Raw genomic sequence first — 23,258 nt, 5'->3', positions numbered from 1 at the left:
TCGGCTCAAGTCATAATCAAGCCCTGCATCAGGCTCCCTGCTCTGTGGGGAGCCTGCTTCTCTCTCCCTCTGCCTACCTCTGCCCCTGCTTGCTTGCTCACTCTCTCTGTCAAATAAATAAATAAAATCTTTAAAAAAAATATTTTCCTCTCTTTGTATCTGCTTTGAAGACTTTTTACTTTTGATTCTAAGAAATTTGATTGATATGTGCTTTTGTGTCATTTTCTTTGTGTTTCTTACAATTGGGGTTCATTAAGTTTCTTAGATCAATAAGTTTACATGTTTATCCAATTTTGAAATTTTTCCAGAATCACTTAGTATTGTTCTATAGGTCACTTATACCTTGTTCACATTTTTCAGTTTTTTAGTTGTTCTGTTATCTACTTCTTTTTGTATTGTTTCTATTGATTTGTCTTCAGATTTACTGATCTTTTTTTTGAAGTCTAATCTTCTGTTAATCTATCCTTTGTATTTTTCTTTTCATAACTTTCATTTTCCATTCTCAAATCTCAATCAGTTGGACTTTTTATGTCTGGTATTATTCTCCTTGTTGTGTTCATGTTTTCATCTACCTTCTTGACATAAAGCATACTTATAACAGTTGTTTTATCATCCTTATTCTATCATTTCTGTCACTTCTGGGCTCTCTCCCTAGGATTGGTTGAATTTCCTCCTGTTTATAGGCTTTATTTTCCTGCTTATTTGTATGTCTAGTAATTTTTTATTAAGTGCTGAAAAGTGTTGAATTTTGTTTTTCATTATGTTTCCTAACTGTTTACTTTGTTCAGGTATGCAGTTAATTCACTTGCAGTCCAGTTAGATCTTCTTTAGACTTGTTTTTATCTTATTAGGTTAGGTCCAGACCCACTGCTAAGGGATGACCTTTATGAGGCCTCTTATACATGCTATGTGTTGCAACATCTCCATACTCTGACTAGTGAGATTGTAAACGTTTTTTTAGCTCTCTATGAATTTTTTCTCTTTTTTTTCTTTCTATGAATTCTGAGGATTGTTTAGCTACCATCAAACAGCCTCATGTAGTTTTGCTCCTTGCATGTGAAGAGCAGAAAGGACTTCGTTACTGATACCTTGAGCTTTCTTTCAATATAGTTCCCTTCTCTCTGGTACTCTGCCCCACAAACTCTTGCCACCTCACTCTCCCCACTCTAATCTCCCAAGCTCAGTAAGACCTCTGAGTTCCTCCACCTGAATTGTATCCTGTAAATGGCTTCCAAACAATGAGCTGGTGTGATCTTAAGGCTTACCTTACTTATTTTTTTTCTCTCAAGGATCACAGTCCTGCATTATCTCTTGTCTGGTACTGAAAACAGTTTCTTATATTGAGCAGTTAATCCTTATGGGTAGAAGCAAAAATCCTCAGTCTCCTGCAGCTTGATGGCTTTTTATAGAAGGGAAGCATACACTGAGGCAGGGCCTCAAACAATTGCAGTTACTTGGGGAAACTGACATGGTGTAGCCTCATTTTTACCAGTTCAGAAGCACTTTTTTTTTTCGGAAGCACTTTTTGAATACCCAGAGATAATTGAACTTGGGCAAATAGACACCTCTTCTTTTTTTGGGGTGGGGGAGGGAGTCTTTTTTAAAATTTACATTCAATTAATTAACATATAATATATTATTGGTTTTCAGACATAGAGTTCAGTGATTCACCAGTCCTACATAATACCCAGTGCTCATTAGATCAGGTGCCCTCTTTAATGTCCATCAGCCAGTTATCTCATCCCCCTACACCCCTCTCCTCCAGCTCAGTTTGTTTCCTAAGGTTAAGAGTCTCTTATGGTTACAGACACCTCTTCTAAACTCTTCAAACACTAGTGCATAATCCAGAATGTGAAAATTCAAGTATATGGTAGAGAATATTATTTTATAATGACCATCTAGAGCACCTTCTTCCTGTATCAGAATACTTAGGAAGCCAAATTACTCATCATCTGCTGTTTGAGCTTGGCAACTGATGCAGCTAGCAAAACCCCTAGCACATCAAAAGAATGCAGTAAATAACTGTTAAATGAATGGAAAGTAGGAGCAAGAACTATTTTTTCTGCTGAATATTAGGCATATTTATTTCATTTCATAGAATACCCCTAGAGATGGGTTTATGTCAGGATACCACTTTAATATCCTACATTAGCTCAAACTGCAAAATTTGTATTCTAAGATCCTTGTTTATCCTAAGTTACAGATTGGCAACCCCCTATCTAGATACATTAACTTTCTCCAGAATGGTTCTAATACCAATAATTAAGCTTCCATTTAAATATAGTCACATGCCTATTTTTTCCTGGATCCTGAGATTAACTTCATCTTGGCATTTTGGGGTGTTTTACAAACTCTCTACTCACTCATTTACATTCACTTGCTTTATTATTGCCAAAGCCCACTCCAGATGTTGCAAATTAGCAACTAATAAAAATCTTCTGGGTCTAGGGCACTAGGTGGCTCAGGCCATGATCTCAGGGTTCTGGGATTGAGCTCCACATTGGGTTCCCTATTCAGTAGGGAGTCTGTTTGTCCCTCTCCCTCTGCCCCTCATCTGCTACTCATGCACTCTCTCTCATGCTCCACTCTCTCAAATAAATAAAATCTTTTAAAAAATACTCTGGCCCTCACCAATTTTAAAAATATACAAATAAACTATGATTTTGAAACTGAGATAGTTCACATGAAGGTACATGTTTACAGTGTCTTTTGAAAAAATTGAATATCTGGCCACAATGTAATCAATGGAAACTGAAGAACACCTATCACTTGGTACTCACACTCCCCACTGGTCTCATTCCTGACCACTCCCTGTTATGTGGTTTCCTCTTCTAGGTTTTGTACTGATCTGGTCATTTTAGCATTTGAGTTTGTGACTCCTCCCTAAGCTCATTCGTTATCTGTAGATTTTATGAGTTAAGCTCTCAGGGGGTGACCTCATTCCTCTATTTCTAAGTTTTTGGGAAGCACATCCATGTAACTCCCCTGTACCTTCTCTAAATGAACATTCTCAGAAAGTTATAAAGGACAGAAATAATGAAATCTGTTAGTATTATTCATTTTACTTTTAAAAAGAAGGAAATTAGAATTGGGAGAAAAATTACTATGTGTGATTTCCTAGGAAGAGAATCATGCTGATCAAGTTTCTGAAAATGCTTTGATTCATCACACAGCAGGTCACTTTACCGAAATAAAAATCATCCTTTATTTTTCCTATATACTACTCATTTTATTGCTGGCCACAGCTCAGTTCTTGTTTTTATACAAATAGAACATAATCTTTTGACAAGTTAAGGAAAGAAGTTAAACTATAGGATCTTAAAGCCCTTGGGTATTTTTTTTTCAAAAATAAGAAGTAAACATGCCTTTATAATTAATTTTCTAGCATTAGACACAATTGTCTTCTGGAATACCAGGCTATAAATTTTCCAAATGAAGAATCAAATTAGGCCTTTGAAAACCTATTATGTTACCAAAGGGCAAAAATACTAGCATCATGTATTCCTAGAAATTTTGAGAATAAATGTGGGTTTTTCCAGGCCTCCAGAAGAAAAGAATAGATCTAAGGGAAGGATAGAGAGTAAGTGCCAGACTCTCACAGGGAACTATACCAGGGGTATGGTACTTTGGTTTTTATAACTAGTTACAACAAAGTGCTCCTATGGTTCAAAGAGTAGGCTTTATTTTTCTTTTTGGCTCTTCTGGGTTCAATAGAAATTAGAGGCCCCAGATTAGACTGTGACCTTCTAGCTACAAGACAGGTAGCATCCCTGGCTCTTACCCTAAATGCTAGTTTCCCCTGGTCATTTTGATAGCCCAAATAACTCTGTTATGATTTGAGTTGTGTCCGCCAAAACAGTATAAGTCTTAGCTCCTGGTGCCTATGCAAGTGATTTTATTTGGAAATAAGGTCTTTGAAGATGTAATCAACTTAGGACAAGGCCATACTGTATTCCTAGGATGGCTGGTGTCCTTACAAGAATAGGAAATGGAGAGACAGACACTCATAGGCTAGGATGCCATGTGAAGACAGACAAGAAATCGGAATAACGCTTCTGCAACCAGGGGATGCCAAAAATTGCCACCAACTACCAGGAGCTAGGAGAGAGGCATAGAAGATACTCTCCCTAAGAGCCTCCAATAGATACTAACCCTGCCAGCACCTTGATTTTGAAATTCTAACCTCTAAAACTATAAGAGAATAAATGTGCTGTTTTAAGTTCCCCCAACCAAAAAATAAAAAAATAAAAAAAGCCACATTTGGCTCAAATCCCAGTTCTGTAATTTACTAGCCATGTGACTTCTTTGGATCTCAGATTTTTCATTCATAGGATGATGAAAATAATACCCACCTTGACAGACTTTTGAGAAAATAAAACATAGGACCTAAAATGACTGAACAGTGCAGTATCTCAACCCTGCCATGGAACCCAAGGTATGCAGCTGAAAGGGGATATTTCCCTGCATAAGACTCTCTAAATGCCTTAGAAAAGGCATCAACAATAATAACGCAGTGGGTTTTTTTCTTCCTGTTTGCAAAATGTTAACCATAGTTGTACTTTCCAAAAAAGCCCATATCCATTAGAATAACTACAGTTAACTGCTGTAATACACAAAAAGCAAAACCTAGATGTTTAATAGAACCCATGCACATGAGGGGCGCCTGGGTGGCATAGTAGGTTAAGCATCTGACTCTTGGTTTTGACTGAGGTCATGATCTCAGGGTTGTGGAATCAAGCCCTGCATTCACCCCCCTTCTCAACCCCCACTCCCATACTTGCTCTCTCACACTCTCTAAAATAATGAAATAAATCATTAAAAAAAAAAAAAGAAAAACATGCACATGAAACCCAACCACATGTTTCTGGTTGTCAGCCTTCTATGCGGTCATTTAAGTACCCAGGTTCCTTTTATTTTATGGCTCTATCCTCTTCTGGATCCTTAGAGTCCTCTCCACTCACCCTTCAAAAGGATAAAAGAAGCATAGAGATGACATAATCACTTCCTAATTTTTAGTCCAAAGCTGACATACATCATCACTTCTGCTTACTTTCCATTTGCCAAAATGTGGCCACATCTAACTATCATAAAGACTGGAAAATGTAATCTAACTATGCCTAGAAAGACAAGAAATGGTTTTGGTAAATGCATAGAAGTCTGCCACAAATTCATTTGAAATTGACAGTAATTGTTCAATTTAAGAAAATGGCAACAGAGCATGGCTTACAGAACACTGTTATGTCCTATTTGTATCCTTCATGGGCTACATGTGACAACCTTCTCAACTGTGTATGATTCTACCTAGACTTAAATTCGGAAGTCTCAGATTTTTCTAATGTTGTGAAGGGATTGTTATTTGGCACCAATGTTAACACCTCAGATGAACTTCTTGGGTAGGTTAACCGGTGCTACAGGTAGTATAAAGTAGAAAAGAGAGTATAGAGAGATTAGAGCATGCAAAGCTCTATCTTATCACTAAGACTAATACTGTTTTAGATATTGTGGCTCAATGTCACCCTATCTAAAATCTGTAAGAGAAGTAACTTGTAAGTTTTTTTCATCTTCATGCCTCGTGCAGTGTCTCAGTAATTAGATGGGGTAAGCATTCCTGGCTGGCAGATAGCTCTCCATCACATGGTTATTTGGGTACTCCTATTCCTACAAACAAGTTGTTGGCCATCCTCCCAGGCCTTGGCATCATTGGCATAATATCACCTGAGTCATTTGGGTTCTACCTATCCAAAAGGGAAAAGAGAATGTGGAAAAGGCACCCTCAGTGTCTTAAGAGATCAACAGGCAAGTAGTGGCATGCATCACATTACTTCTGTTCACATTCCACCGATGAGAACTGTCCTTTGGCCCACATCTAACAGTAAGGAGATCTGAGAAATACAGCATAGGTGGATGGCTGCAACACCAACAATAGTCCTTTTATGTGGAACAAGACAATAATGCATCTCAAAGGAAAGAAGTCCTTGCCTCAGGGTCCATACAACAAGGTCATAAGAGTAACAATTAGAACAGAATGTTGTCACACCTGGGTGTTCAGTTAGTTAAGCATCCAGCTCTTAATTTTGACTTAGGTCATGATCTCAGGGTCGTGAGATGGAGCCCAGTGTCGGGCTCTGTGCTTCTGTGCTAGGTGTGGAGCCTACTTGAGATTCGTTTTCTCTCTCTCTCTCTCTCTCTCTCTGCCCCTTCCCCTGCCCTGCTCCTGTGCTCTCTCTTGCTCTCTCGCTCGCTCTCTAAAAGAAAAGAAAAAAGAAAAGAAAAGAAAAAAGAATGATACTTGATTGCAAGGCAAAAGAGAAGGATACTAAGTTTTCATGTTAGTAACTTTATTATTTAACCATCACTGATGCATAAAGCATTCACAAGATATAATTGCATGTTTTTCAGACTTATACCCTAATTACCCTAATTTTGTATAGGGCCTAGATAAATAAGAAAAGAATAATTTGCCATATTGCATTCATTTTCATGACAGCATGTCATTTGTCCATTTACTGTGCCTCTGTGGATGCCAGTCACTGTGCTAGGTCCCAGTTATATAGGGGCAGCTAATACATAGCCCTTATTCTCAAGAAGCCCATGACTAGTGATAGGAATGATAAAGTTTTTCTCTTGTTTTGAAATGCTGAGTGCTATGCTCAGCACTGACCCAGAGTTACCTACACAGCTCAGCATGGGTATAGAGAAGGTTCAAAGGGAGTGGTGGTAGAACTCATAGGGCCAAACCTGGAAGCAGGAGTAGGACTTGGCCAAATGGAACATTATAAGCTGAAGAAATAGCATGGGCAAAGCTGAGAAAATGATGTAAGAGCTCATGTGTGAAGACTGCTAGTAAGGGAGCCTGGAGCCTAGAGTATGAGTTAGGGCAAAGAGGTAGGCACAAGCAGGGTCATTAGGAGCCTTGTATCCTGTGCTGGTAAATGGGGGCTTGTTCTATAGTTGGTGTGCCTCCCTGACACTCAGACGAGGCCTAGACCTCATTTTCAAAAAAGCATTATCTGTATAGAAAGATAGATTGGAATCTAAGGAGCTCGGAATACGAGCAGTGAGATTAAACCTTCTGATACTTTGAAAAAAGTATTTTGGACCAAAATTTTTTGCAGGAAGAATTCTGCAAAGTAGAAAACTGTGACAAACCACCTAGGAATTTTTAAGTCTTGTAAGAATCAACCCATCAAAGAAATAATACTTTTTAATCACACTTATTGTACTGAGTGATCTAGCAGTAGAAGACAAATTATATATGCTAACATAAAGCCAGCTTCAAAGGAGACAAAGAGGAAAATGTGAATTCACTACATAAGGCCACACATAACTAGGCACACTCAAAGTGCAGGGGGCTCCCAGGGCTGTGAGTGTTTAGGCAAGGGGATTTAAATCATGGTGGAATAATAAAGAGTATGGGATTGAAGATTTGCCTTGAAAGGAGACCACCTATATTTGGTGAGATCCTAGTTCATGGTTAGAGGTAGCAGCAGATTCTTCTTAGAATGCACTTTCACACAAAAACACAAGAGAATGGCAATTATACAAGCAATTAGTTTCTTCTTCTCATATTCTCAAGTTCTTGAATGGAAGAGAGGAAAGGGAATTACTGGTTAGAGTTTCTCTCTCCTCCAAGCAGGATATAGCATGTGCTAGGGAGAAGAAAGGTGATGGACTGTTTCTGATAGCCCCTGATTTGTCTTAGACGTCAGCTCCTTCAGATGAGATGCACGGATGGGTTGGTAGGGCTTGGGTGGAGCAGCAGCAGCAGTCAGTAAGACAGCCTGGATGCACAGGGTATCCTGTGGCCTTAGGCTGTCCCAGAATGGTCCCCCATTGGGCCTCTTTGAGGCCACAGGGGACAGTCCTGACTCTTAGTGAAGAATTGTCCCTTCAAGGCCAGGAGAGGCTCTGGAGAAGAAAAAAAAAAAGGAGAAAAATCTTTAGAAAGTCCATTTGCTTGAGCGACCGGAGAACTTACTAATAAAAGAATTGTCCCGGGGTGAGGGGGGCATGCAAAGACAAGATAATTGGTGGGGCAGAGAGCAAGTGTACAGCCTTCTTAACCCTTTTGGGTTAATACACAGGCCTACATTAGAAAATCCTGCTTGCCGGGCTGGCCCTGACCCTTGCCTCTCCTAGTCTAAGTACTATAGCAAAAGGCTGAAGAGTGACGGACCCACACGTTCCATGTTCACCTTTAGTTGCAGCCATCCTTAAAGTGTGACAGTGTGTGTATGTGCATGTATAGTGTGTCCTGGCATTTGGCTTGTGACTTCCAAGGCAGCGAGGTCAAGTCTTGATGATTTTTCCCCTCTCTTGTTGTATAATTGAACTGAGTAGCATTAGCTGAATGAGGAGAAACCTCCAGATGTCTCTGGGTGGGAAGGCCAGCTACCCATATATACCTCAATGAAAAAGGTTCTTAACAGAATTTGCATGCAAGGGAAACTTTTATGTGACAACAAAGGAATGGTTTGGAGAAAAAGAGTAGAGTGAAATTGCTTCTTTCAATTAAATATTAAAATACATTTTACATAGATCCTGTTGTTTCGAGGCTTTGGGAGACAAGAAATCACTGCCAGTCAAGTGCATGTAAACTGCTCAGTTTTTATTTTGGCTTTTATGCCCCTACCTGCCCGTTGCTTTTAAAAATAAATATTCTATCTGTAAGAAAGATGTTGGTAACTTGGTTTTCTGTATGTTTATGTCCCAGGAGCTTTGATTCTAAGTCTGTCCTGCCTTGACTTGCAAATCAGCTTAATTTAATTCTAAATGAAATCTTTAATTTTTCATTATGTGTGACACCAGCTCAGTAATTCTCAGAAAAGGTCCTTGTTAAATGAAGCTTAGCTAGAAATCCTGATATTCATGGATGCTTGCACAAACAACTGTCGTTCTCTGCAACGACTTCATTATTCAGTGACAGTTAACAGCTTTGTTTCATTTAACCACGTCTTCATATTTCTCTGCTTGTTCCAGCCACGGTTTTCCTGGAGTTCTGGAAAAGACGGCGAGCCGTGATTGCTTATGACTGGGATCTGATTGACTGGGAAGAAGAGGAGGTTTGTTTTATTGATCTTGGATTGTTTCAAAAAGCAAATCGACAAATACACAGTCCTCCCAAGTCATTACTCTCGGCTCTGGGCGAGAAGTCAGGTTGCCCCTAAAGCATTTTTATACCTGTCTTGGCAAAAAAAAAAAAAAAAAAAAAAAGAAGGAGGAGGAGGAGGAGAAGGAGAAGAAGAAGAAGAAAGAAGAAGAAGAAGAAAAGAAGAAGAAGAAAGAAGAAGAAGAAGAAGAAGAAGAAGAAGAAGAAGAAGAAGAAGAAGAAGAAGAAGAAGAAGAAAGGGAAAGAAAGAAGAAAGAAAGAAAAAGAAAGAAAGAAAGAAAGAAAGAAAGAAAGAAAGAAAGAAAGAAAGAAAAAGAAAAAGGAAGGAAGGAGGGAAGGAAGGAAGGAAAGAAGGAAGGAAGGAAGGAAGGAAGGAAGGAAGGAAGGAAGGAAGGAAGGAAGGAAGGAAGAAAAAATACCTTTGGGTAGTATAAAAATGAGCAGAATTTAAAAGGAGACAACATTGTGATTGCTTAGTAGATTAAGACTCCATGGCTAAGTGAAGCATTTCACTTGTCAGTAGACACATCAGAAGAATTAGTAGCAATTTTTCTTTTTACTTTACTTTACTTTACTTTACTTTACTTTACTTTACTTTACTTTACTTTACTTTACTTTACTTTACTTTACTTTACTTTACTTTACTTTACTTTACTTTACTTTACTTTTTACTTTACTTTACTTTACTTTACTTTACTTTACTTTACTTTACTTTACTTTACTTTTACTTTTTACTTTACTTTACTTTTTACTTTACTTTACTTTACTTTACTTTACTTTACTTTACTTTACTTTACTTTACTTTACTTTACTTTACTTTACTTTACTTTTACTTTTACTTTACTTTTACTTTTTACTTTACTTTACTTTACTTTACTTTACTTTACTTTACTTTACTTTACTTTACTTTACTTTACTTTACTTTTTACTTTACTTTACTTTTTACTTTACTTTACTTTACTTTACTTTACTTTACTTTACTTTACTTTACTTTACTTTACTTTACTTTACTTTACTTTACTTTACTTTACTTTACTTTACTTTACTTTACTTTACTTTACTTTACTTTACTTTACTTTACTTTACTTTTTACTTTACTTTACTTTACTTTACTTTACTTTACTTTACTTTACTTTACTTTACTTTACTTTACTTTACTTTACTTTACTTTACTTTACTTTACTTTACTTTACTTTACTTTACTTTACTTTACTTTACTTTACTTTAGCAGGAGATACTAGTTTTATGGCTCCGGGGACAAGGGAAGCAAAGTTCGTAAGAGAATTCCAAGGACAGGTTTCTGTGAACGTTCCAGAACCCTGGACAGAGCCCAGAGCCGTGAAGCCTTAGAAGTATTGGAAGTTGGTAAATGCTCAGGAGAAATCACTCCCCAAGAGGCCTCCTTGGTGGAAGGGGCTAAATGCCTCGTATACAAGCCTGTGGCACTCAGATTGCTGGGCAGAAAAGCCCCGACTTGCTGTATGTCTTCTTCATGGATAACCCAGGGCATTAGTTGCCTGGGGCTGCCCTAACAGAGGATCACAGACTGGGTGGCTTAAGCAACAGAAAGAAATTAGTTGCTCAGATTTCTGGAAGCCAGAAGCCTGAGATCGAGGCCTTAGCGCAGTTGGTGCCTCCCGAGGGCAGGATCTGTTGCAGGCTCCTCTCCATGGCTGATAGACAGCCACCTCCCTCCTGTGTGTTCACATTATCATTTCTCTGTGCATGTCCGTGCCTAGATTTTGTATAAAGAGCCAGTCATGTTGGATTAGGGGGCCACTCTAATGACATCACTTGACCTTAATTACCTCTGGAAAGGCTCTGTCCCAGGACAGTCACATGCTGAGTTACTTATTGACCATTAGGGCTTTGACAAATGAATTTGCAGGGGGAGGCAAGGGGAGACGCAATTTATCCCCATAACACCCAGACTTGTAGGTCTGGCTCCAGGATTGGCCTCAAGTCCCTGGGTAATGAACTCAGCAACTTACATGACATTCATAGCCCAGTCAATTGAGTGTTCCCCAAAGAACCAGAAGATTCCAGGTCTTTTCTGTTTATATTCTCAAGTTGTAATTTCCTAAAATAAGTAAAAGCAGAACGTGTTTAGAGCTGCATCTCCCCCTGCCCTTCGCCCATGGCCCGTCACTGGGTGAAGTCCAGCCCTGGGCTTATGCTGCAGCAGGAGTGAGGCTGCCCTTCCTCCTACACAGACGGGCTACGGCCAGACTGTGCCCGTCGTCTGTAACCTCTCTCGTGGCAGCTCCTTCTTCCCTCTCTGTCAGCCTTTGCATCTAAGTCCTGAGCGTTTCTGCCTAGATTGAGTCAATCTCTGTTTCACCAGATTTTCCACTCATTTCCCCTCCTCTTGTAAGACATTCACATAGACTAGGTACTTAACTAACCAGAACCCATTAGTATATACCCTCTTGCTGATTTCCTGTTTCTAATCCCGTAGTTGCTTTTTTAGTCAGAAGCTTTTCACAATAGATGGGGCTCCACTAAATGAAACAAAACTTCAACTTGATTCAGAATCAGGGCTGCCTTGATTTTAACTGGATTTGAAAGATGTTTACCTTGTTTTCAAAAAACCAATTAATACATTGAAAATCTACTGGTTCAAAGTGAATGACTCCTACAGGAATTTATTAAAAAGTAGATTTTACCTTAGTCTCTTGGCTCAGACTAAGATTCAAATCCATACATTTCTACAGACACTGCTCTGTAAACAATTGTGTCAAGCCTTGGCTTTCCTAAGTATATTCATATTTATTGTCTTGCTTTTTGTTTCCTATGAGACCTGTAGACATAGAAGTCTTTGGTTTTGGCTGCTTCAATTGAAAAAAAAAAGTTTTTTTTTTAATTGTAGGAGAAAACTATGGCTTATGTCACCATCCTAACTCACAACGTGGATTCTAGACATTTTGCTGTTCAGAAACTTTCTCTGCCCTGGTGTCTGTATCATTCCCTGGTAATAAATGTAAAAGGTTAGGAGTTATTTCAAACTGCTAGGGATAGGAGAGGTGGTCCCTTTGCTAATTCTATTTGTTTCTTCACAGTTTAGTAAGATAACAGAGACCCTTAACTATTAGTCTAAATTTGCATTGCCTTGGTGATAAGAAGTCTAGATCATCACACTTTTAGATTTTTTTCAAATGGCCAATTTCCAAACATTTAAACCTAGGTCTCTGAGTCCACCTCACTGATTGACTGATGAGAGAGGTAGCTGTTGATTCCGGCTTGTTACATTAGAGTAAAAAAAGGTTTTCTTAATATTTTTTTATTTTGTGTATATATCTCTCCATTGCATTAAAAAATGTGTCTCTGTTCTTTAGGAAGAAATACGGCCCCAGTTTGAAGCTAAGTACTCCAAGAAGGAGCGAATGAATCCCATCTCGGGAAAGCCAGAACCATACCAAGCATTTGCAGATAAATGCAGCCGACTTATTGTTTCTGCATCTGGGATATTTTTTATGGTTTGAAACTTTTCTACAAAACTCTTTGTTTCATAAAGTACAGACCTGTAGTGTGATAACAACAATAATCATATCAGGCATTTGCATAATTCTACAAAACATTTTTGCACATTCTGTTATTTATTCATTACGATGACTCCATGAGGTGGTCAGAAGTGGGACTGGTGTCCCCATATTACAGATGGAACAACTCAGAGCCCAGAAGGTGAAGGGGCTTATTCAGCCAGTAAATAGCCAAGAGTGCCAATTCATTCTGTTTGCCTCCCTGTGTAAGAAACACATTCTCTGTCATGACCCAGCATATGCTATGCCAGAAGATGCGCAAAACTAAGCAGAGTTACTGAAACAGTGTTCACCTCTGCAATATACAATACTCTGATTATTATTTTTAGTATAGTCTTTTATTAATGCCATATCTATCCCCCTAAAATTGATTTCCAGATTCAATAATGGTCATGTCAGCTTTGAAAAACACTAACTTGAACCTGGATTGTTGGATTTTCCTAAAAAGAAGTCATTGGGCAATCAACTTTGACCCTGTTAATCACCAAACAAAACTTTCACTGATTTTTCAGAAGCATCATTTTAGAACAGTAAGAGGTGGTTAGGATTCTCCTTTCCTCTTTCCAAATGGTGAGTGTGTAAATAGGTATTGTAGACCATTAGATGAGGAAGGACCAGATGACAGCAAATCTAGACACTCTGACCGCTTTTAGCCAAATAAACTCGGGGAGACAAAAGGGTGGGCAGCCTGCCCAGCAGTCCCTTGGCTCAGACCAATATTCAAATCCACACCTTTCTACCAACACTGCTCTGTAAGCAATTGTGTCAAGCCTTGGCTTTCCTAAGGACATTCATAGATATTGTCTTGCTTTTTGTTTCTTACAAGACCTGTAGACATAGAGTAAGTGTTTTCTACTCTTCATATGGGCGACATGGAGCCTAGGAAGCCAAAGCCACAGAGAGGACAAACTCCATGCCCACAGTCACAATGCTAGATGGAAGCTGAGCTATGACCCAGACCCAACTTCTGACTGAGTCCAGTGAGCTGTCCATTCCTCCATATTGCCACACTTGTCTGAAATTCCATATACATTTCCCCTATCTTCCTAGCAGTAACTCAAGGATTAAGATGTGGTCAGTTGTTTTTGGCCAGTTCCAGCTAGAGTTTATACTCAAGCGAACATGTCACTCATTAGGAAGCCAAAAACAGTTGGTGTAAAACAGAGAAATGCTTCTATAAAGAAAAGCAATGTCTAAATCAGCAGAGTCCATCCTGAGGCCCAGCTTAAAGTTTTTGATAACTAAGTAGGTGAAGGCCTTTACTCTGATACACTGAGTCACCTAATGAAAGACACAAAACTTTTTGGAGTCTAAGATTCCCAGTATATAGAAGATGTGTTGTATTCTTTTCACGTACCATGAAATCTTCAGAGAAGTATTGCCCAATGTGGAGTTCATAGCTGATTAATAAGAAATTACGTACCTCTCACACTGTTGGCTTATTCAGCAACCGATAGCTGGATGCTTACTGTGCACCTGTAATTATGCTAAGGTACTATAGAATCCCTGGTAAGCAAAACAGATGTTATGTCTACCCTGATGGAGCTATAGTAGTCCCCACCCCCTTTATTTGCAGCTTTGCTTCTGGGATTTAGTGCTTGCAGTCAACCCCAGGCTAGAAGCGAGTGATCCTTCTAATGTAGCTTTAGAAGATCAGTAGTAGCCTAATGCTACATCACAATACCTATTCATTTCATCTCATCGTGTGAGCATTTTATTGTCTTACACCATCACAAGAAGAGTGAGTACAGTACAATAAGATATTTTGAGAGGGACAGAGACCATATTCACATGGCCTTTATTACAGTGCATTTTCCTCTTTTATCATCAGTTGCTGTTGTTAATCCCTTACTGTGCCTAATTTGTGGAATAAACTTTCTCATAGGTATGGATCTATAGGAAAAAAATATGGTGTATATAGGGTTTGGCACTATCTGAGGTATCAGGCCTCCACTGGGTGCCTTAAAAATATCCCCCATAGATAAATAAGGGCAGCAGGGTGAGGAACTATTATACTTTCTAGATGGGGGAAACTGGCAATAATCAAACTAACAAATTGTTAGAAATTATAAATTGGAGGCTAAAAGAAGAGTATAGGTACCATATAACAACTAGAAGGTCTGCAGGGTCATGAAGAGTTTTAGTTCTGAAGGGATTCTTGAGCTGAGGTATGAAGGAGTAGGTATTAACCAAGCTGTGTGTGTGTACACACGTGCACAAACATGTATGTGAGCATTTGGCATGGGCATAGGGGATGGTCAGCACTTTAGGCAAAGGAATGGTCTTGAAGATGCGCCCATCTGAAACAACAAAAGGTTCTGGAGGCCCCAGACACAAGAGAAGGTGGCGTTCAACAAGATAGAGTCCTACATGTCACCAATAAGCCTTTGCTTTTATCCTAAAACAATCCAAAAGAAGAACGACATCATAAGATTTCTATAATAAAAATGCTCGATCTAATACCTGCTCAATATGACGTTACCCCAGCTTACAGTGTTTATCAGCTTTCAAGGACTATGGTTTTTCTGTTTGAACAACAAAGAAAGTACAGGTAGGAGAGTATTAACCACAAAGAAGAGTAAGCATTTTATTGCGATTTCTTGAGTCCATACCACCGTTGCCTTATTCTTGTTTTCCAATGGTGGGATTTTGCAGGGGAGCGAACCCTCCTCCTGGGACGTTCCCCTGCTGGTGCTCACTGCGTCTCCATCTTCCTCCAAGATCTGTGTGGTGATCGCTGCTGTGTTTGGGATCGTCATCTACCGGGTAGTGACTGTCAGCACATTCGCTGCCTTTAAGTGGGCGTTAATCAGGAACAACTCTCAGGTTGCAACCACTGGGACTGCTGTGTGCATCAACTTCTGCATCATCATGCTGCTGAATGTGGTAAGTGAATAACCAGGTAATTAGCCTGATGGAGAAGAGATGTGGGCTGCAGTTTCCTTCTCTTGGGAGAGGGATCCAGCCTGTCACATAGAACTGATGGCTGGGCAGCAACTGCCTGATAGGAGATGCACTCAGTTCCCTGGATTGAGAAGCCTTGAGGCAAATTTTGGCTCCAGGGTTTCCTACGGGAGAAGATTAGGCAAGCCACTAGCCCTCTCCAAATCTTAGTTCCCTCATTTACCAAGTGAGTTAACCCTGTATGGATACCCCTTGGAGAAACCCAGAGAAAGAACATATTTTGAAGGCCCAGACCAGACTCTGTGACATAGTTCAACAGTGTTGGTTCCCATATTCTTTTGTTTTTCTTAAAGATTTTATTTTTTTAATAAATTTGTTTTTTATTGGTGTTCAATTTACCAACATACAGAATAACACCCAGTGCCCATACCGTCAAGTGCCCCCCTCAGTGCTCGTCACCCATTCACCCCCACCCCCGGCCCTCCTCCCCTTCTACCACCCCTAGTTCGTTTCCCAGAGTTAGGAGTCTTTATGTTCTGTCTCCCTTTCTGATATTTCCAACACATTTCTTCTCCCTTCCTTTATATTCCCTTTCACTATTATTTATATTCCCCAAATGAGTGAGAAAATATAATGTTTGTCCTCCAATTGACTTACTTCACTCAGCATAATAACCTCCAGTTCCATCCACGTTGAAGCAAATGGTGGGTATTTGTCGTTTCTAATGGCTGAGTAATATTCCATTGTATACATAGACCACATCTTCTTTATCCATTCATCTTTCAATGGACACCGAGGCTCCTTCCACAGTTTGGCTATTGTGGACTTTGCTGCTAGAAACATCGGGGTGCAGGTGTCCCGGCATTTCATTGCATCTGCATCTTTGGGACAAATCCCCAACAGTGCAATTGCTGGGTCGTAGGGCAGGTCTAGTTTTAACTCTTTGAGGAACCTCCGCACAGTTTTCCAGAGTGGCTGCACCAGTCTACATTCCCACCAACAGTGTAAGAGGGTTCCCTTTTCTCCGCATCCTCTCCAACATTTGTTGTTTCCTGCCTTGTTAATTTCCCCATTCTCACTGGTGTGAGGTGGTATCTCATTGTGGTTTTGATTTGTATTTCCCTGATGGCAAGTGATGCAGAGCATTTTCTCATGTGCATGTTAGCCATGGCTATGTCTTCCTCTGTGAGATTTCTCTTCATGTCTTTTGCCCATTTCATGATTGGATTGTTTGTTTCTTTGGTGTTGAGTTTAATAAGTTCTTTATAGATCTTGGAAAATAGCCCTTTATCTGATATGTCATTTGCAAATATCTTCTCCCATTCTGTAGGTTGTCTTTTAGTTTTGTTGACTGTATCCTTTGCTGTGCAAAAGCTTCTTATCTTGATGAAGTCCCAATAGTTTATTTTTGCTTGTGTTTCTTTTGCCTTCGTGGATGTATCTTGCAAGAAGTTACTGTGACCGAGTTCAAAAAGGGTGTTGCCTGTGTTCTCTAGGATTTTGATGGAATCTGTCTCACATTTAGATCTTTCATCCATTTTGAGTTTATCTTTGTGTATGGTGAAAGAGAGTGGTCTAGATTCATTCTTCTGCATGTGGATGTCCAATTTTCCCAGCACCATTTATTGAAGAGACTGTCTTTCTTCCAATGGATAGTCTTTCCTCCTTTATCGAATATTAGATGACCGTACATTTCAGGGTCCACTTCTGGGTTCTCTATTCTGTTCCATTGACCTATGTGTCTGTTTTTGTGCCAGTACCACACTGTCTTGATGTCCACAGCTTTGTAGTACAACCTGAAATCTGGCATTGTGATGCCCCCAGCATGGTTTTCTTTTTAAAAATTCCCCTGGTTATTTGGGGTCTTTTCTGATTCCGCACAAATCTTAAAATAATTTGTTCTAACTCAGAAGTGTTCTATACTTTTTAGGGTATAGATTCTTTACCTCTTTGGTTAGGTTTATTCCTAGGTATCTTATGCTTTGGGTGCAATTGTAAATGGGATTGACTCCTTAATTTCTCTTTCTTCAGTATCATTGTTAGTGTATAGAAATGCCACTCACTTCTGGGCATTGATTTTGTATCCTGCCACACTACCAACTTGCTATATGAGTTCTAGCAATCTTGGGGTGGAGGCTTTTGGGTTTTCTATGTAGAGTATCATGTCATCGGCGAAGAGGGAGAGTTTGACTTCTTTGCCAATTTGAATGCCTTTAATGTCTTTTTGTTGTCTGATTGCTGAGGCTAGGACTTCCAGTACTATGCTGAATAGCAGTGGTGAGAGTGGACATCCCTGTCTTGTTCCTGATCTTAGGGGAAAGTCTCCCAGTGCCTCCCCACTGAGAATGATATTTTCTAGGGGCTTTATGTAGATGGCTTTTAAGATGTTGAGGAATATTCCCTCTATCCCTACACTCTGAAGAGTTTTGATCAGGAATGGATGCTGCATTTTGTCAAATGCTTTCTCTGCATCTATTGAGAGGATCATATGGTTCTTGGTTTTTCTCTTGCTGATATGATGAATCACATTGATTGTTTTACGAGTGTTGAACCAGCCTTGTGTCCCAGGGATAAATCCTACTTGGTCATGGTGAATCATTTTCTTAATGTAGGATCCTATTGGCTAGTATCTTGTTGAGAATTTTTGCATCCATTTTCATCAGGGATATTGGTCTGTAATTCTCCGTTTTGGTGGGGTCTTTGTCTGGTTTTGGAATTAAGGTGATGCTGGCCTCATAGAACGAATTTGGAAGTACTTCATCTCTTTCTATCTTTCCAAACAGCTTTAGTAGAATAGGTATGGTTTCTTCTTTAAACATTTGATAGAATTCCCCTGGGAAGCCATCTGGCCCTGGACTTTTGTGTCTTGGGAGGTTTTTGATGACTGCTTCAATTTCCTCCCTGGTTATTTGGCTGTTCGGGTTTTCTATTTCTTCCTGTTCCAGTTTTGGTAGTTTGTGGATTTCCAGGAATGCGTCCATTTCTTCTAGATTGCCTAATTTATTGGCATACAGCTGTTCATAATATGTTTTTAAAATCGTTTGTATTTCCTTGGTGTTGGTAGTGATCTCTCCTTTCTCATTCATGATTTTATTAATTTGAGTCTTTTCTGTCTTCTTTTTAATAAGGCTGGCTAATGGTTTATCTATCTTATTAATTCTTTCAAAGAACCAACTCCTGGTTCTCTTGATCTGTTCCACAGTTGTTCTGGTCTCGATTTCATTGAGTTCTGCTCGAATCTTTATTAACTCTCTTCTTCTGCTGGGTGTAGGATCTATTTGCTGTTTTTTCTCTAGCTCCTTTATGTGTAAGGTTAGCTTTTCTTTTTGAGTTCTGTCCAGTTTTTGGATGGATGCTTCTATTGCAATGTATTTCCCCTTAAGACTGCTTTTGCTGCATCCCAAAGATTTTGAACGGTTGTATCTTCATTCTCATTAGTTTCCATGAATCTTTTTAATTCTTCCTTAATTTCCTGGTTGACCCTTTCATCTTTTAGCAAGATGGTCCTTAACCCCCACATGTTTGAGGTCCTTCCAAACTTCTTGTTGTGATTTAGTTCTAATTTCAAGGCATTATGGTCTGAGAATATGCAGGGGACGATCCCAATCTTTTGGTATCGGTTCAGATCCGATTTGTGACCCAGTATGTGGTCTATTCTGGAGAACGTTCCATGTGCACTTGAGAAGAATGTGTATTCAGTTGAGTTTGGATGTAAAGTTCTGTAGATATCTGTGAAATCCATCTGGTCCAGTGTATCATTTAAAGCTCTCGTTTCTTTGGATATGTTGTGCTTAGAAGACCTATCCAGGGTAGAAAGAGCTAGATTGAAGTCACCAAGTATAAGTGTATCACTATCAAGGTATTTCTTGAGTTTGAGTTTAAGTATTTGGTAGCTCCCACATTCGGGGCATATATATTGAGGATTGTTAAGTCCTCTTGTTGGATAGATCCTTTAAGTATGATATAGTGTCTCCCTTCATCTCTCACTACAGTCTTTGGGGTAAATTTTATTTTATCTGATATAAGGATAGCTACCCCTGCTTTCTTTTGAGGACCATTTGAATGGTAAATGGTTCTCCAACCTTTTATTTTCAGGCTGTAGGTGTCCTTCTGTCTAAAATGAGTCTCTTGTAGACAGCAAATAGATGGGTCCTGCTTTTATATCCAGTCTGAAACCCTGCACCTTTTGATGGGGTCATTAAGCCCGTTCACGTTCAGAGTTACTATTGAAAGGTATGAGTTTAGTGTCATCATGATATCTATTCAGTCCCTATTTTTGTGGATTGTTCCACTGAACTTCTTCTTAAAGGGGAATTTTAAGAGTCCCCCTTAAAATTTCTTGCAGAACTGGTTTGGAGGTCACATATTCTTTCAGTTCCTGCCTGTCTTGGAAGCTCTTTATCTCTCCTTCCATTCTGAATGAGAGTCTTGCTGGATAAAGTATTCTTGGTTGCATGTTCTTCTCATTTAGGACCCTGAATATATCCTGCCAGCCCTTTCTGGCCTGCCAGGTCTCTGTGGAGAGGTCTGCTGTTACCCTAATACTCCTCCCCATAAAAGTCAGGGATTTCTTGTCTCTTACTGCTTTAAAGATCCTCTCTTTATCTTTGGAATTTGCAAGTTTCACTATTAAATGTCGAGGTGTTGAACGGTTTTTGTTGATTTTAGGGGGGGATCTCTCTATTTCCTGGATCTGAATGCCTGTTTCCCTTCCCAGATTAGGAAAGTTTTCAGCTAGGATTTGTTTGAATACATATTCTGGCCCTCTGGCCCTTTCAGCACCCTTGGGAACCCCAATTAAACGTAGGTTTTTCTTCCTCAGGGTGTCGTTTATTTCCCTCAATCTATCTTCATGGTCTTTTAATTGTTTGTCTCTTTTTTACTCAGTTTCCCTCTTTGCCATCAACTTGTCTTCTATGTCACTCACTCGTTCTTCCACCTCGTTAACCCTCGTCTTTAGGACTTCTAGTTTGGATTGCATCTCATTCAATTGATTTTTAATTTTTGCCTGATTGGATCTAAATTCTGCAGAAGTCTCTTGAGTCCTTTATGCTTTTTTCTAGAGCCACCAGTAGCTGTATAATAGTGCTTCTGAATTGGCTTTCTGTCATTGAATTGTAATCCAGATTTTGTAACTCTGTGGGAGAGAGGACTGTTTCTGATTCTTTCTTTTGAGGTGAGGTTTTCCTTCTAGTCATTTTGCTCAGTGCAGAGTGGCCAAAAACAAGTTGTATTGGGAAAAGGAGAAAAAGAGAGGAAAGAAGGAAAGAAAAGAGAAAAAGAAAAAAATAAAAAAAGAAAAAGAAAGAAAGGGGAAAAAAGGGGTGGGGGAAGCAAACAAATCAAAAAGCAAAAAAAAAAAAAAAAAAAAAACCACGGGGGAGTATCTTCTGTTTCTGTATACCTTAAGTCCCTTGACTTCCCCTGGAACCTGTGCGTCTAGCTGGTCTTCTGGGCGAGGGGCCTGTAGTGCTGATTTTCAGGTGTTAGCACTTGGGGGAGCTGCTCTGCCCCCTGCCTGGTGCAGGGCTCAGTGGGGGTTGTTTACCCCGTGAGGCCCCAGGAGGAACAACCGCAGTGGCTGCGGCCAGCTCTGGAGCCCTGGAGTCCTGGAGTCAGCTCCCACAGTAACTCCGGGGCTCTCCGTCTGCAGAGCCTGGAAGCTCCGGGGCGGGGCCGCTGATCTGCTCAGCTCGGGGCAGGAGTGGCCTTTCTGTCCTGTGCCCTCCTGGCCTCTGCCTGTCCCGGGGGAGGCCGGATCCTGGGCTGTGTCCCCGGCGCCCTGCCCTCCTGGGCCTGCGCCGTTGGATTCGCGCTCCCGCCCCGCAGCCCCCTTCGGGGAGCCGCTGCCTGAGTTGCTCCCGGAGCCGCACCACCCCCTCCGCGCGGAGCTTCTTCCTCTGCCCGAGCCGCTGCCGCCGAGCTGCTCCCGGAGCCGCGCAGCCCCCTCCGCGGAGCCGCCGCCCGAGCCCCTCCGAGCTGCTCCTGGGTCCCGCCGTGCGCGCTGCAGCCCTTAGGGAGCTCGGCGCACTCTCCCCGGGCGCAGGTGCCTGTTACTGTCCCAGAGAGCCCGAGGGCATCCCCGCCCTCCTGGGTCCTGCTCTAACTCCCTGCAAGCGCCTTTCTGCCCGGGAAGGTTGGTGCAGCTCCTGCTCCTCCGGGACGGGGCTCTCCTGTCCTGGGGACACTCGCCCCGGCCTCAGCCCGGCTCCTCGCGGGGCCCCTCCCCCTGGAGGCCTTTTGTTTCTTTATTTCTTTTTTCCCGTCTTCCTACCTTGATAGAAGCGCGAACTCTTCTCACTGTAGCATTCCAGCTGTTCTCTCTTTAAATCTCAGGCTGAATTAGTAGATTTTCAGGATAATTTGAAGGTTATCTAGGTAATTTGGTGGGGACAGGTGATTTGGGGACCCTACTCTTCCGCCATCTTGCCCCTCCTCCAAGATTTTGTTTTTTTTAAGATTTTATGTATTCATGAGAGACACACAGAGAGGGGCAGAGACACAAGCAGAGGGAGAAGCAGGCTCCCAGCAGGGAGCCCATAGTGGGACTCTATCAGGACCTGAGCTGAAGGCAGATGCTCAACCACGGAGGCACTTAGGAGTCTGAAAGATTTTATTCATCTATTTGAGAGAGAAGAGGGAACATGAGCAGGGGGCCCATGACGCGAGGTAGGGGTTGATCCCAGGACCCCCAGATCAAGACCTGAGCCCCCAGGCACCCCTCTCACCATTTCCTTCTGATTCTGAGTGACAGGAAAGTGGTGGGTATCCAAAGCATTGTTTAAGCTAACCCTCAAGGGACACCTCAAGATGGTGCTTGGGTTAATTTCGGGCTTTTCCCAGCTCTGTATTTCAGCCTGGAGGCCTCCCCTGAGACCCCGACTCCTACATCCAACTGCCCATCCTGTTGTCCTCACCCGAATCCCCTCTTTTCCCTCCAGAGTCGATCCCTCCAGTTTCCCCTGAGGCAGCTGCTCAGGCTGGAAACCTTAGCTTTACCCTTGACTCTTCTGTTTCTCTCCCTGTATGTCTCCAGAGTTTGAGCACTTCTCACATATCTCCAAGTCCCCCTTTGGTCCACGACCCCAGCAGCCCCCACCTGGGGGGGGCTAGCTGGTCTCCTGGCTCCCACATTTAGACTCCTCACAACAGCTCATGTGCGCGTCTTACTGTGAGCCAGCCCCTGTGTCAGAATAAAAGGTCATGTCTTCCTGTGACCTCTGCTTCTGGCCCCAGCAACATGTCTGACCTTGTCTCCTCCCTGCTCACTCTGCCCGTCCTGCTCCAGGCTGGCCTTCCCTGTGTTCCCCGAATGTGCTGGGCATGCTCTCACTCCAGGGCTTTTTATTTGCCTGTCTCTCTGCCTGGAATAGCTTCCCCATGGCCTCTGCATGGCTTGCTCCCTTACCTCCTTCGTGTCTCTGTTCAGATGTTACTTTTCTAATACAAGGCTTCCACGGTCACTCAGTTTTAGAATTGTAACCTGTTCCTGCCACCTGACAATTTCCTGTCTCCTTGCCTGCTCTGTGTTTCCCTGTGGTACTTATTACCCTAAAATATGCTGTTTTTAATTTATTTAATATTATATGTCTTCTCCATTGGAATATAGGCCCATGAGGGCAAAAACTTTTGGCTATTTTTCTTTTTACTCTTACTATTTCCCTGTGTCTGGAACAGGGCCTAGCTCTCAGTAAATTGTTGTTATT

The 23,258-nt window shown here is 41.0% G+C and overlaps 1 protein-coding gene across 1 annotated transcript in view; it reads left to right on the top strand.

The window, feature by feature from the left end:
- Nucleotides 1-23,258, top strand: part of ANO4 (anoctamin 4) — a 348,320-nt gene that overhangs the window by 278,524 nt on the left and 46,538 nt on the right. The window contains exons 14-16 of the mRNA XM_041738605.1: nucleotides 8,980-9,062; nucleotides 12,445-12,585; nucleotides 15,370-15,534. Of these exons, the coding sequence (XP_041594539.1) occupies nucleotides 8,980-9,062; nucleotides 12,445-12,585; nucleotides 15,370-15,534 (389 nt within the window). The remainder of the gene's footprint in view (nucleotides 1-8,979; nucleotides 9,063-12,444; nucleotides 12,586-15,369; nucleotides 15,535-23,258) is intronic.

Source organism: Vulpes lagopus, chromosome 23 (assembly GCF_018345385.1).
Source record: "Vulpes lagopus strain Blue_001 chromosome 23, ASM1834538v1, whole genome shotgun sequence".
NCBI classification, from domain to species: Eukaryota; Metazoa; Chordata; class Mammalia; order Carnivora; family Canidae; genus Vulpes; species Vulpes lagopus.
This window is presented reverse-complemented; position numbering and strand designations above follow the sequence as displayed.